Raw genomic sequence first — 16,094 nt, forward strand, 5'->3', positions numbered from 1 at the left:
TTAAGCATTATATCTTAGATTATCAGATAAGGTGGAGTCCACACCTGCATCCATACACGTGTAACAGCTCTGACTTTAGAAGTGTGTCCAGTGTGTCCTGTCATTCTTTTCCTCCCAGTGTGCTTTGGTGGTGTGCATTCAGTTTCAATTTCCACCTTTGTCTACTTGAAATATATTCGATGTTGTGAAATTCACCTTGCTTGGACTTGCTTGACTTAAAGAGGCATTAAGGAGACTGACAGTGTTAGTACAAATGGCAATCACTGTAGGCAAGATCAAAAAGGGCGCCAAGTTTGGGTGTGGTGTGGAATAGGGGAGTGAGTTAGAGTGGCAGTTGATTGTGGTGTTATTGGGTCTAAATTGTAGGAGTACATATTACGCTATGGTTGTTTTCAGGCTTCCTCTTTTCCAGGTTAGGACTCTGTTTGTTTACAGCGTGCACTGTTGGTGCATCTTTGGGAGAGGGCTCTCTCAATATGATTAGAACTTGTAACATGCAGGTTGCACACAGATCACTACAACAGGTGTATTGGCTCACTCACTTCAGCTTCTGGGTTTTTTCTTGCCTTCTTTTTCCCTCCATTAAGCTTCACTCTTCTCTTTTCATTCAGCCTCCTTGTCTGAATGGGCCACTAATGAAGCTACTAGCCAGTGCCCTTGGGTCTCAAGCCTCGGGGATTGCAGGGACCAATAGAGAGGGTTGACAATTGGACATGCTTTGCCAGCATGGCCACTATTCTTTTGTCAAAAAGGGTTTAAAAAAACTCAGCAGCAAAAATCTGTATTTTCCCTGTTTGGAATATGAAATCAAAAAGCAAATAAAGGAAGAAATTACTTTAAACTGTTTAATCACTCTGTAAAACATTCCTGAGTGGCTATAAAAGAAAACCTTGATTAAAAAAAAGATTGCACATAAAATCTTACTCGAGTACTTGCTCCTGTCTCTTCCTGAACATACACCAAGAGCAAGTGGCTGTTCTTTTTCTCTGAGAAAGGTATCAGCCCTGGTTACATTCATGGGCCTGAGGATCAGTCAGGGTGGCAGTGTAGAGCTGGATTTTTGACCACTTGTCCAGTGGTAAACCTGCCACTGAAAGAAGTGTAACATGGTGGGACACTAAAGAGAAAGGAGTGAATGCCCCATACTACCAATTGCCTCATCTCTAAAGTTGTCCACTTTAAGATCAGAAGAGGTGGAGAGGGTAATGTGCATTATGCAACCAATCGCCCTCAGAAAGAAAGGACACTACATTTTAGAGTGACAACTCATTAGCGTTTTGGATGGCATAACAGGACGTGATGTCATATAACCTCTCACAACAACAGCAACACAGGAAGAGGCACAAGTGAAGTGATAGAAACTTCAAATTAAATGTAAAATATTTCCAAATCTGCCCTGAAATCGATTAATTGTCTACAAATGTAGGGCTGTGGCCCTCTGCCCAAAATGGGGCAGTCTATATACTTAAGGGATCTGTAAGAAGGCTCCCCTAGAGGTGAGATCTGCAACTTCTACTTCTCCCAGGAGCTGATCCGCATGTAGGAAATCATTAAACAGAACTGTGTTTAGGGTTCAGATTGTAACTCTTCTCAAATAATGTGACATTTAGTTGATGTGACCAAGAGCTCAAAACGAAATCCAAATGTGTAAGTCACACTCGCAAAGAGTGAGACTTGAGGTGGCTGCATCTTTCCACAGTGACATACTTTTTCTAGCCATTCCACCCTGCACACCCTTGAAAATAGTCCCTTAGAAGAATGGAAGAAATATCGAGTCCCCCCCCCCCCCAAATGCCCCTAAAAGCAATCCCTACCCTGTGTGCCCTTAAAACTGTCTTTAAAAAAACAACAATTCATACATTCACAAGCACTTATAACATTTATACTTATTTTAACTGTACTTCGTATTAAGTGTGCGCTCAAGTCCAATAAAGTTTGAGTTTTGAATCAGAAGGTAAGGGGGAATATAGCATGAGTTGACCTTTCCCTCCTGCTCACCTTAGCAGACATCATATGTTTCTCCAACTCCTAAAAACTAGTCAGCCATTTACATGACTCAAAACCATGTTCATGGGTTGGGCAGGAGCTTCAAGAAGATGACCCTAATTTTTAACAAATATATATAACTTCATGGGCCCGATTTTGTTTTGGGGGTGCTGTCGTTGGTATTACCAAATACCAATGCTGCCTGGCTTTGATTCCACCTCAAGCCTCTTTCTTCCACCACCCTCTACTTTCTGTCTCTTTATTTCACACTTGGAGGTGTTTATTTTTCATCCCTGCATTCTCTTTATGTCACTGTTTTCCTATCTTTCTCTTCCTCACCCTTTCTCCCTTTTCTCTTTTCTGCTCTGAGACAGAGTCTGATAGTGAAACCTAAGTCTTGGTCTCCAGGCATGAGTGCTTTAGCCCAGCAGTTTCAAGCACCAGCACAAGTTAAGCCCTGCAGGTAAGAGATATTGACATCTTTGCTGGGCACAAGGCAGCATGTCATTCTGTCAAAGGGGCCACCTATCCCCGGCTGTTTATGTAGATATGAATTGTGTTTATGTAGGTGGGATTTATTAAGGCCCAGCACCAACTAGCAACTAAATAATACCCATGTCTCCCCTGGTCTCCATCATATAAAATGCTTCCACCTCTTAACAGGATTCCGCAGGAAAGGAAAGTTTTTGAAGAGTGTGATTCAAACATTTGCAAGTCTACCTCAATTGTGAATTTATGGCATGTTCTGCCAATACTGTTCAACGTTTTCAATTGTTCTCTAGTTTGAATAGCCTGATGAAAAACTGAAATCTTTATAACAAATTTACTTTTTAGATTATTCTCTTCTGAAAAATGTGAACTCTTCGTTGATTTTGAAAACATATCAGAAGTTAAAGAATTTGGTATCACCAATGGAAATTCAGGTATGAGACAGAATACATTATTGCTAAACAAATATTAGCACAGTCAAATGAAAATAATACATGTGGGGCCTGCATGTGCTAGGTCCTTCCCAGTGACTTTTGTATTCGTTATATTGTAAGATTTTAAGTAATCAAACAATAAAGAATTATTATATTATTATTACAGTGACTTTAGAGCACTTTAGCTGTAGAAGCAATGCATAAGACCAGAGGCTGAATACATCTGACTCGAATCAGCATCACCCAGAGCACATACATTTATCGTTTATGAAGAAAGCTAGAGTGGAGTAAATCAGGAAGCCAATGGCATACTCTGAATCTTTGTGTTGACAGGATTTATAAGGATTTTAAGAATTGTTGGTGCAATCATCAGTCAAAGAAATGCATCACATGAGAGATTTACCTGGTCCCTCTCTGTAAGGTCTCTCCGCATGAAGAGATGATGGGTGGAATGCTTGATTTAGTCTCTGGTAATTATTCTGGTCAACATTCTATTCTATCTCTTTTTGGCTTGTCTCTGACTTTACAGAGAGGGAGAGGACCCACAGGAAAACCAGTGTTGCCCTGCCCTATGATGGACAGTACCACCCAAACTGATAGGTCACATTCCCTCGTAACTGGAACACAAGCATCTTCAAGCATATTTCTGCTTCCATGGGCATCATCAGTGAGACGCGGAGGAGTCCTATGGAATATCTGGACATATCCATTCTCCAAGCACTTTAATAAGTGATATTTGTGAAGTTATAAAGACACCCTGAGTGCGATGAGTAGGCCAAGACGTGGATCCATTGCTTATTGTAAGCAAGACTCGAGCTGCACCCTACTGATGAGCCTCAAGCAGGCTGACACAGGTCTGTTGCTGCTTGTGTTCCCTTCTACAGTCCTAGCCTGCTGGTATGTGGTGGACCAGTTTTAAAGGATCAGTTCCGAGGCTGATTTATATATGGCTGGGTTTTATCTAGACTGGGCAAAGAAATGATAGGCTTGAGTGCGGGCCAGAGTACATACCAGTTGCATTTATGCAATCAATCCACAACTTTTTTTAAAGAAACTTTACATCTTTGCACACTTCCATAGTACTTCATCTCATATGAACTTTTTGAACCACAGACTAATTGAAGCCCCCCCCCCCCTAGGTCTTAAAGTGTACTAGATTTTTAGAATAGCCACTATTTATAAATGATTCCCATTCAGATTTCTTGTAGGTAAATGTATCCACTGTGGATACTGAGGAAACATAGCCAAGGTCTGTCAATCGTGGAGCAACATTGGAAACCTGTGTCCTTAATCAAGTCCTCCTTGGTATATTTCGCAGGCACTCGCTAACTCTCAGACACTCCCAAACCCTTGCAGGCGCTGCAATGAGCAGCACATTCTTTGTTCAAGGCTTTCCATCCTTTTCACCTACAGTTGCAGCCTACGACTAATCTTATACTGCATTGTGTAGTAGATCATTTTTATTCTTTCTCGTTTCATGTAGGAAGAAACTGTTACAAGAATGAAACGAAGCGTCGACGTATCTCGCACAACCTGCCTATTGTACGTTAAAGCTGATTATTTGTTTTGTAAGCGATTTGGCAGCGTGGAAAGAGTTATCGCAATGGTGAGTTTCCACCAAGCGATCGCTATTGAACATATATGACTTAGATACATCACAGATATATGTAATGTTTATGTCATCTTTTGTCGGTGAAATTATCGTTTTGGGATTTAGAGGAAGTAGAGTCACGTATATTTGGTTTATTATATGGTTGTGGAGATGTTTGTTACAGGGTGAGATTATAAACAATGATCCTTTTTAACGTTATCTTCAGTTGGTTAAGCCCATTGAATCATGCCCAAAAAATTAGAGTCCAACCTCTTACACATTAAAAACACTAACACATATCTTGTTCAAATGAGAAAATGCACTCTCATGTAAAAAATGTTCATTAATTTTTCTCTCTGCAGTAAGGAGGTTTATAAACACATAATATGCATCAACAAGGGACTTGTTCCCAGGCGCAGCATCTAGGCAACCGCAGCAGTCTCCGAAGAGGTCTGACACATGGTCCCTTGCCTAGGTTTATCAGTAAGCCAATTTGCCTTGCTGTAGGTGAAAATTGCTTCCATTTACCCACTGATATATTGAGGATTGCTGAACTGGTATCTAAAAACTCTGGTTAGAACTACTGCACCATATCTGAGCCAATCATCAAAGAGCTGTAATTTGAAGGACCAATGTTGACATAAATCCAGGGCCCTGCAGCCACTGGCCTCCCAATATGTGTCAGCTCAGACTAAGTTCAGTAATCAAGTGTGTGTGTTCTGTACAGCAGGGCAGCAAGGGGGTGTGATGCTCACCTTCGCACTCACTAGTAAGGCGCTTTAGCGCCACATCAGGACCACTGATATGAAGTTCTCAGCATGGGAGCAAAATACTTGATGACTTTTTATTTAGTTAAGCAATGGGCTAGTGTTTTTTTGGGCAATGCTGTGGTCTACAGAATTATTGGATTCATCCCAGGGCTTTTGAAGCTGAGGTTTATAGGATCTTTTAACAGATAAACGCCAGATCCTTGTGTAGGAGGAAAATAACCAACTTTCTGAGGATCACAGAGCGTGTAGAAATGCATTACAGCAAACAAATGATGGACGGAATGCTGACAATGCAAACATTCTCACCCAGTCAAAAGATCTGGGTTAAATCCATCATTCTGTCCATCAATTGTTCTTTTTGCATTTGTCACCTCAAGTGGGACGGGTATGCCCAGACGTGGGTCCTGTACTCTCCATGCCACTGGAGTCAAGCTATCTTGGCTGATGAGGGCTGAAAGCCTGAAACCGGTCCTTGGATGCTTGTTTCCAGTCTGGCCTGGCAGTTCAGGCTGGACTGTTCCCATTGGGCGCAGGGTCAAGACTAAGTTGAATATGGCTGGGTCCAAACTGGAATGGCATGGTGAGCAAAAAAACGATGAATTTAGGCCCAGATCTCTGTACTGTGGTGAATGTATGACATTGTTCTGCATTCTGTCCATCAATTACAATTTCGCATTTGTTACCCCGAGTGGGACGGGTATGCCCAGACGTGGGCCCCTTGCTCTCCATGCCACTGGAGTCAAGCTATCCTGGCTGATGAGGGCTGAAAGCCCGAAACCGGTCCTAGGATGCTTGTTTCCAGTCCAGGGAGGACCTGGCCTGGCTGTTCGAGCTGGACTGTTCCCATTGGGCGCAGGGTCAAGACTGATTTGCATATGGCTGGGTCCAAACTGGAATGGCATGGTGAGCAAAAAAACGATGGATTTAGGCCCAGATCTCTGTACTGGGGTGAATGTATGACATTGTTCTGCATTCTGTCCATCAATTGTTCTTTTTGCATGTATAGAAATGCATGCCTGATAGTATGATGATAAGGTTAAAGTTAACCGCAACAATCAAACCTAACTCATTTATGTCATATCATGTGTATCTCATGCTGTCAGCTGTGTTAGTAGCCCCACAAAATTGTCCTCTGATATATATATATATATATATACACATATATATATATATATATTGGCGCAGTTTCTGCCGTGGCAGAAGCATTCGTTTGTTCCGTGGTAACGGAAAGACCAGGCTCACCACTCCATCAGGAAACGGGGTCGGAGTCACTGAACTCCGTGGCTCGGCACACTGCTGCACTTGCCGCCGTGGACATCACTCCTGATGGCGGTGGGGGTGTAGTTTGGGGACTCGAGGAGCTGTGCTGTTGTGGAGGGCAGCAAGAATTGATGGGCAGGAGCCGCCCGAGGGATCCACAGTTTCCGCAACTTTGTGGCCAACAATAACAAACTATTGCATGTTGGGATTTGTAGTTTGCTCCGCCTGCCGACAGCCAGAGCAGGTGATATCAATCTCCTGTTTTGGGGTGGAGCCTATTTGAACGGATTGGACTGTGGCAGTATCCTTTGGCAGCACTTGAACTCATCCTCCGTATCACACTGGGCGCTGAAGAGGCCACACGGCCGAAATGCATACGCCCGCCGTACCTGCCTTAAATCTACAATAAAAGAGCTCCATGCTGTTCCCCTACTGAGGCCTCTGCCTTTTTCTTTGAAGGAGGGTTCTTTTGGATATATATATATATATATATATATATATATATAAACACACACACATATATACACACACACATATATATACACATACACATACACATATATATACACACACACATATATATATATATATATAAACACACACACATAAATATATATATATTGAGAGAGAGAGAAAAGTAAAGGAAGTGTTTTGCAAGACTAAAACAATTCCCTTATTTAAACAATTTCTGAGCTGTCTGTTTTATATTTACAGTTCAGTGGGAGTCAGTGTTTGCCTTCAGTCTCTAAATGACATTTGCTCAATTTCTTTCCACAGATTGGTGGCTTGTTGCAAACCGTCAACACGATCTACGAGAAGGCAGACTTTGATGGTATCAAACACATCAACTTCAAAGTGAAAAAGTTAGACGTAAGTAGGTGTCTGGAGAGTGGGACTGATATATACTCCTGATGTGAGGTCTGTGGACGTGTCTCAAGGTGGGACATTTTGCAAACCATTCTCAGCGAGCAGTCAGCGCTCTGGGTGACGTACTCCAGCCCTGGAAGCAAATCTCACACCCAGTTCTGGCCTGAAGGTTTTCTTTTACGTTTTTAGGACCTGTCAGTACTTTACAGATACAACAGATCTTGTAAATCTGGCTACCTAGGGACTTATTAAAAGTTGCTCTTTAAATCCGACAGAGGCTTAACAAGTGTTAACGGCCTCTTTGAAAGTATACGTCCCAGGGTAACTATGTGTTCCTGTTGCTTTCACCCAGAAATCAGCCACAGGGGAAATGTGAAATAACCTTCAGAATTGGAGTTTCTGGTTTTAATGGTTATTCCTCATTCTTAAAGGACACCTGCAGGTCCACTCTGGAACTCACCCATAGAGTTATTGATACAACCTGCAGTGGATACTCTGGCGGGGGAGGAGGGGGGCAGAGGTATCACACCGTGTAAGGCCACCATTAGAGATTGATCTACAAGTAATGTAATAAACTCAGGGCTTAGTTTGGGCCAGGGGTGGGGACAAACAGGGACCAGATTTGTTCAACCAGAGAGCAGCAGGGAGAAAGTTAGAAAGAAGTGTTAGATAAGAAAACGTTTATAAAGAAATAAAGCAAGGATGAAAAAGATCCCACTACAGTGAGCTAATGAGGGCAGAAGTGTATGATGGTGAAGAAATTGGCATGGGATCAAGATGACTTGGCCTTAGTATTTGGCGGGGCTAGTCTGGAAACCAAAATGAGTCCTGGCCAAATATGCCACACATTCCTTTTGCCTCACTTATTTGTATCCTTCCACTTCTCGTTTTTAAGGAGCTTATTTTTTCTTTATTTAGTAACTCCATTAGAGTTTGTGTGTTTTCCATCATTCTACCTTGTGTGGTTTTCCACCGCCATGCGCCATGCACCCCACCTCCGCTCCGTGTATCTCTCTGGCTCTTTTGCTTCAGCTGCAGTGCAAGGCAGGGAGTCTTCTGTGCTGTGAAACTGAAGGCAAGCAGACAGCTAAACGAGCCTTCCTGCCAGGGTGCCTGCCTGCCTGACAGAAATGTAAATGGTTCACAAAAGGCCAATCTGCAAATGTAAAGGGAGGTCGTAAGCCAGTATTGGCTTTGATTTGTGGAATCACTTGACACTTCCCGGAGACAGATTTATTCTTTTTGAGCGGTATTGGAAAGGAGTTACCAGCTGAGTTGTGAAGTGTGTGCTTTTAGAAGGGGCGTAATGCAGGCCTCTGCACCACGGGGTCTGCAGCGGCTGCAGGGACCTGTGTTACGCTACCTACTATTCCCCACTGCTCCAATCAGGATTCAATACTCTGGCTCTCTGGTTACAGACACAGACCTCAGCAGTGCATTAACTAATAGCGGTTTCATAAAGTACGACAGTGCATTTCCCACTGATTAACTTAACTTGCATTTATATTACAATTAAGCTGTGTTTTTTATATGTACATACCTGAAGGTGAAAGACTGAAAAAAGTTACAGAATATTTTGTTATTTTAGCCACGCCTTTGACTCCACCCCCATGCTTAGTCACCTCACCCATTGTGCACAGCATCACAGTTCCTTTACTTTTTTTAATGCACTTCTGACCTCTGAGTGCCTTCCTCCCACAAACCTCTCCTCCGAGGCTATCCGCAACACTCTCTCCATCTTGTGATTCACCGCTTCTTGTTACTGATTCCCTTGAGGACGTCCTCACTTTCAGGACACCCTCTGCTTCCATTCTGTCTGTTGCTTTTCCATCAGGTGGTCCCCCAGTCCTCGTGCTCTGTACTGCTCTCTCCTTGATGCGTTTCTCCTCCAGGAACCACCCCTTCCACAGTGCTCCACTTATTCTACCTTCTGGAAAATACCGCCACCCTGCATTGCACTCACCCTTGTGTGCTTTCCCAATGCAGACACCCTCCTCTTACTGTTTGTTGCACTCTGTTTTGTGTGCTTCTCTCCCCTTGAGAACACCCCACCCCCTGCACTCCTTGTTGCTTTCTCCCACATCGGCTTCGCTGACCCTCAGCATCAGTGTTTCTCTTTCCATTGCGTACTCCCCCTTAGAGTACCCAACTGCCCTCCTATAATACCCACGGAACGGCGGAACCCACTGACACAGCATTGGCAAAGCCAATACATCTAAAAATCGAGACCTAGTGGGTTTCAGTGGCGGCTCCTCCGTTAAGGCGGAGGAGTGTCGCCTCACTGCTCAAAAGAAAAAATAAAATGATAATAACGTCTTGTTATTATCATTTTATTTTTCCTATTGAAATCAGTGGCTCACGGGGCGCGGCTGGCCAGAGCAGGGCGAGGAGTGGTTTGCACTCCTTAAGAGCGCATTACTGCTTGGCCGGCCCTCTTGAACCGGCCAAACAGTCATGCGCACTTAGCATTTTCCCTGCCACGCTGCATTACAGAGCCTGGTGAGAAATATGCAAAGCCTCCCAGTCCCCGTCTGAGCGCCGAAGCATGGCGCTCAGACCAATCACAATGCTGCACTGCAGATTTGTGATTGGCTTAGGGGAGCCCGGGTGCTTCCTGCTGCCATTGGAGACAGGAAGAAGGAAGAGGACTGAGGAGAGACGCCGGGCGACCGGCTGTCTAGCCCAAGTAAGTGTTCTTGTTTTCCATTTCCTCCCATTCCCCCCCGCCCCACCACTACCATCCGGTAGCAGCCAGTACTGGTGGGTTTGCCAATTTATTTATTTATAAAGTTTTATATAGCGCGAACTTGAGCCCGAAGGATATCAGAGCGCTTTACAATTTGAGCCAAAGGTAACAAATCAGAACATTAGTCTAACATTGGGAATCTAATGGGCATTGAATCTACTAGAACAAACATAACAGCTCAATATAACCTGCGTGCACGAGTAGGAATGGGCTATGTACCCACATAAGACTGATTCTTAACAATATTAAAAATATCTAAATACAGAAAAACAAGGAGAGAAAAGAGAGGAGGAAGAGAGAGAGAGAGAGAGAGAGAGAGAGAGGGAGGAGAGAAGAGAGAAGAGGAAGAGAGAGGAGAGAGAGAAAGAGGGATGAGAGAAGAGGAAGAGAGAGAGAGAGAGAGAGAGGGAGGAGAGAAGAGAGAAGAGGAAGAGAGAGGAGAGAGAGAAAGAGGGATGAGAGAAGAGGAAGAGAGAGAGAGAGAGAGAGAGAGAAAGAGAGAGAGAGAGAGAGAAGAGAGAGGAGGAAGAGAGAGAGGAGAGAGAAAGATGAGAGAGAGTGAGACAGAGAGCCGGAGAGAACGCGAGAGAGAGAGAGAGAGAGAGAGAGATATGAATAAATAAAATAAAAAGTCGGGAGGAAGCATTTTGCCAGGCCTGCTTCTGGTCCCATACCTGCCCTGCAGAGTACTGCTGCATCATAGCAATAACCAACATTAACATAGTTCCATTTGAACAAAATGCAAACAGGGAGAACTTCTGCCTACGAAAGATCCGACTTGCACCATGTTTTTTTTATGAAATGCCTAGCAAGCGTTTATCAGTTGTATGCTCTTGTTAACCGTGTCCAACCACATAGATATTTACAGACAGGAACCCGAAGGACCCGACGCACTCCCCCCTGGTGGGAGTTGAAAAGCTGCTGGAGCTGCACTCGGAGGGGAACTGGAACAGCTACTGCCTCTCCTACCTCTTCACCAACAGGGACTACAGCGGGGTCATCGGGCTCGCCTGGGAAGGGAAAATGGGTGAGTGGCGTCTCCAGACCCCCTGGTTGTTGTCATTACTTTTATTCTGAACGCCACCATTATTTATTTATTTTATTTATTTATTTTAGGAGTTTTGTATAGCGCTAGCTGGACCCGAGGGTATCAGAGTGCTTCACAGCATATACAATTATGTGCAAATAGACGGTACAAGTGGTTGGTAGAACATGAGGGTTCGAGCCGGGTAAAGAAAAACACAAAAGCGAATGGGGAGTGGAAAGGAGGGTACAAGACAAACCAGTCGAGCCTCCGAGCTCATTCGTTGTTCAATCAGTTCACACACAAAAGTTTAGATCCATTAGTGAATCCCGACGCTTTACCCTAAGGAAGATTCAGCAAGCTTCTCCCCGCCTTCACTTCAGGAAACAACTGCATACATCTCTTCAAGCAACAGTTCCTCCTTGTTTATCGTTGAGACACAGAAAATGTCCTGTGACAGTGGAAGAGATTCCTCAACCTGTATTACCTTCCCTATAGCTCCCACTTTTCTGAGGCACTCTCCAGCAATTTAGATTATGTTTTGTGCTTTTCCTAAATCACTCTAAATTCTTAGCACTCACCCATAAAATATAGAAAATGTTCTTTTCCAGAATAATGGATTACATGGTGGATTATTGCTAGCATAGGGCCTTATTATGAGTTTGGCGGTCCATTGGACCGCCAAACTCATGTTGGTTATCCGCGGACCGCCAGACTGGGGTCCCACTCGCCCTATTAGGACTTTGGGGGTTGGACTGCCTCTAGACCACTGTGTCTGCAGGTGATCCTGGATCCTGCGGCGGTGGCGCAGTGGTCAGGCAGGGCAAAATGCTGTTGGTGCCACCAGTCGCAACCGGCATGACTCACGGGTGGGGGGGGCAGGTTGGGGAGTCACGCGGGGCGGGGGGGGGTAATTTAAAAAATATAAAATAAACGTACTTTCCCTGGTGCCTCCCCGTCTCAGCTCCTGGTCGGGTCCTGCCGAACAGGAAGCAGGCAGCCTTCCTCCCCTCCCCAAAGCCAATCACAACGCTGCAATGGCAGCACTGTGATTGTCTGGGACGTCGACCACACAGGCGTCTATGGGGAGGCCATTTTCTCCATGTAGGCTGCATGCAGCCTACATGGAGTAAATGCAGAGTGCCTATGGCTGGTTTGGTTCGGCCTGGGGCCGACCACACAGTCAGCGCCCTTAGAGTAGGCAAGCTGCTCCTTCCCTGCCCTAGAGCAGGCCCGCCCAACCGCCCCCCCCCCCAACCAAACCCTTCTGCTTTCTCGGAGTGCGAGACGCAGAAACATAAAACAGTATTTATAATTCCATTTTCTGGTTCTGCTTCTCGCACTGCGAGAAAGCAGTGGGGCGATGCTCCTCCGCCCACATGGATGAGCCGCACTGGGTGGCACTGCCAAGCATAATACCAGTTGCCTCACCGCCAGCCTCTCCATGGCGGTGAACCCGCCATGGAAAGGGTGGCTGTGAGGCAACTCAGGGGGCCCTTACAGGGCTCCCTATTGCCTCTGTGCAATGGGGTGCATGCAGGGGGGCACATTTGGAGCCCCTCTGTATTTTTTCACCCTCATGTTCCTGCCCTGGAAGGAATGCACAACATGGTGCACTTCCTTACAGTGCAGGAACGTGCTTCGGCGTTCCCTTTGTGGTGCCTGTAATGGCTCTCGTGTGAGCCTTTCAACAGGCACCCCCATGGGACCGCCGCCGCACAACCGCCCAACCTGGGTTCAAATCTGAATCCGAGGGGCGGTGTGTGCATGGCTTTGGCGGTCCTCCTGCAGAGCGCTCGGCTTGGCACTGCACGAGAGGACCCCATAAGTCATAATAAGGCCCTTAGACTGATGAGCCCAATTTGATCTATTTTAATATAAAGGTGATAATTATGTCCAGTAAAGGTTGAGCTTTCTAAGTAGCCTTACATACAAATATATTAGCATACTGTCGACAGTGCACTCGACTGTGGGGAGGCAGTGAGACTTAAACAAGACAGGCGCTCTCAAAAGGCAGTACAAAATCCGGGAGCGCCTCTTGCATGGGACTGTCAGAAATATCAATGAGTAAATGTTATGTTAAAGGTGATTTGTAGAGCGCACGTTCACCAGGCGGTTTCTTGGCGCTGTAAAGTCTGGGAATTTCGTGTGTAATCTGAAAGTTAAAAGTTGGAGCTACTCCATGTCCAACTCTGATTTTAATGCTACTGGGGAAACATCCTTTACAACGCAACTTTTACCACGCAGTGCCTTTACGACACAACTTTTACAACGCAAACCATTACAACGCATAGCGCTGGGGGGCGCTCTAGGATAGGGAATAGGTCTAATTTACTATCCTACACCTTCCCTACTATCCACGGGGACTGGAGTTGGAATAGTAAATTAAACTATTCACTATCCAGCGCCCCAAAGCACTATGCGTTGTAAAGGCATGCGTTGTAAAAACAGCGTTGTAAAGGCATGCGTGGTAAAAGCATGCGTTGTAATGTCATACATCCATGCTACTGACATCAAAACAATCAGTGGGTACTAGATTGCAGGTCAAAATGTCAGCAACAAAAACATTGTGCTGCCAACATGCAGACAGAGTAGAAAGGTGAAATAGTGGATAACAGCAGGTGGATAAAAGAGCGAAAGAATGAATGGATAGATGTTTGGATAAAAGAATGAAGGAAGCTCGTTTAGGGAGAGTCAGCCTCACTTGCTTCGCTTACAAGGTGCCATCAGCGCTTTGGTTCAAAGTGGAGGGTATTTTAGTTTTCTATCTGCTCCCTTGGGGTGTCACTCAGTGGGGAGACTTTATTTCGAAGAATGTACATTTGAAATGTGGTTTATGTGGTAAGCGTTTTGGCGTCATGTGAGTTGCCAGAGCGGTGTGTGTAAAATCCATGTAAACCTGCGCAAGTGTGGAATGTAAACATGTCTAGAATGTGTATAGTATAATACAGCAGTTTATTGCCATGTGCTGCCACGTGCCGGATTTTCCACAGCTCAAATATCGCAAACCTACAATCTGCCGTTTGCACCTGGATCACCCTTTAAAACCTGGGTATATTTGAGGTGTAATAATAACATTGTGCTAGTTACACGCTGACGATCACCTGCACTTCACTCCATGACCGTTAGACGGCAGTGTTTCCTTAGATTGTTTTTTTCATGGCAGGATTAGCTTCGCTTACGTAAAACACATTACGGCTTCCCTGGCAATGTCAAGCTGGCATTTTTACGCTTTGAGGAAATATTTGGAGGTTGACCCTGATTTTAATGTTGTATTGTATTCCATTGGCGCATTTATATAACGCTTACTTTTGTTTAAAGTTTGTTTTGGGGTTGGTGAGAGAAGTGGTGGTGAGGTCTGTTGGGATAGGCTTTCATACTGTCATCCCATATCAGAAGGTGGTTGCTTGATGTGCAGAATAGGTCATAGTGTGCAGCTAGTCGGGTCCTTTAGTGGTGCAATACTGAGTCTTTTGATTGGTCAGCAGCATGCGACAGATCTTAGTGGTGGACTTCTGAGTCCTCTGATTGGCCAGCCGCATGTGATAGATCTTAGCGGTGAACTTCTGAGTCCTTCTGTTTGGCCAGCAGCATGTGACAGATCTTAGCGGTGAACTTCTGAGTCCTTCTGTTTGGTCAGCTGCATGTGACAGATCTTAGTGGTGGACTTCTGAGTCCTCTGATTGGCCAGCTGCATGTGACAGATCTTAGCGGTGAACTTCTGAGTCCTTCTGATTGGCCAGCAACATGTGACAGATCTTAGCGGTGAACTTCTGAGTCCTTCTGATTGGCCAGCAGCATGTGACAGATCTTAGTGGTGGACTTCTGAGTCCTTTGATTGGCCAGCCGCATGTGACAGATCTTAGTGGTAAACTTCTGAGCTCTCTGATTGGCCAGCTGCATGTGACAAATCTTAGTGGTGGACTTCTGAGCTCTCTGATTGGCCAGCTGCATGTGACAGATCTCTTCAATTATTTCATACCTGTTCAATTGGTGATAAGGGTTTATTGCCTGTAAATTACTGGGTATTGCTTATAGCTCATAGCAGATATGTCTTATCTGAGTGTAAGAGGATTAAGATACATTTGGCTGCTAATAGTTGAGTTTTATAAAAAAATTAGTATTAGTGTGGGTCAGAAGGGTTCTATATAAATTGACTTTACTGTATAATATCCAGGCTAAGTAGAGATTAGTGTTTTTAGCTCACCCTATAGAAAGTAGTGCGCTGGTTGGGTTGCTCCATAGCCGTGGGTTGTAAACGAGACTGTACTCAAAGTTGCAATCATCTTTCTGAATTCCATCCAATGGTTGCGGGAACATCTTATTGTGTAAGGAGCCTTATTTCAACTGTCTTCTGAAGTATATATGCTCCTGCATGTTTCGAATCTTAGCTGGTACTAAGTCTCAGAACTTTATCGCTTGTACTGAGAAAGTCATGTCTCCTATACATTTCTCCTGATGACCTGTGGTAAAAGCCTGGAGTGCAGTGTCCTGTTCTGTTTGCATTTCTTTAATTGAATTAATCAATATAGTAGTCCTTTTCCTTGGCAGTTTCTGTGGACAGTTCAGTGCGCCTTGAATGTTTCCTTTCTCATTATAGCTAGCCAGGGAAGCGACTGTAAGACTGGAGTCATGAGTTCTCATGGGTAGAGGTGGAAAAGGAGTCTTACAATTAGTTGTATTTTGCCTATGATGAATCCGGGTTTGTCAAGGTAGAGACTAAAAGCGTGGTTCAGCTTTGAGATTCCAGTGTGAGGATAGCTTGTAGCTTTTGTTGAGATCCAAGCTACGGGAAGATGCGACACAGTGTTTTCATTGTATAGAAGGCACTTTTTGTGATGTTGGCACGTGATATCAAGGATAGGTCTGAATCCGTGGTTACCCGAGGTTTCGGACTTCCCTTAATGTTATTGGAGGGACCTCTAGT

General features: G+C 44.7%; 1 protein-coding gene across 2 annotated transcripts in view; it reads left to right on the plus strand.

Annotated features, from left to right (window-relative positions):
* LOC144798543 (disintegrin and metalloproteinase domain-containing protein 10-like) overlaps window positions 1–16,094 on the plus strand; it is an 87,802-nt gene that overhangs the window by 38,585 nt on the left and 33,123 nt on the right. For both annotated transcript variants that reach the window (XM_078669471.1, XM_078669472.1), the window contains 4 exons: window positions 2,821–2,909; window positions 4,393–4,515; window positions 7,308–7,400; window positions 11,002–11,170. In XM_078669471.1, the coding sequence (XP_078525597.1) occupies window positions 2,821–2,909; window positions 4,393–4,515; window positions 7,308–7,400; window positions 11,002–11,170 (474 nt within the window). The remainder of the gene's footprint in view (window positions 1–2,820; window positions 2,910–4,392; window positions 4,516–7,307; window positions 7,401–11,001; window positions 11,171–16,094) is intronic.

The sequence above is a fragment of the Lissotriton helveticus genome, chromosome 12 (genome assembly GCF_964261635.1).
Source record: "Lissotriton helveticus chromosome 12, aLisHel1.1, whole genome shotgun sequence".
Classification (NCBI taxonomy): Eukaryota; Metazoa; Chordata; class Amphibia; order Caudata; family Salamandridae; genus Lissotriton; species Lissotriton helveticus.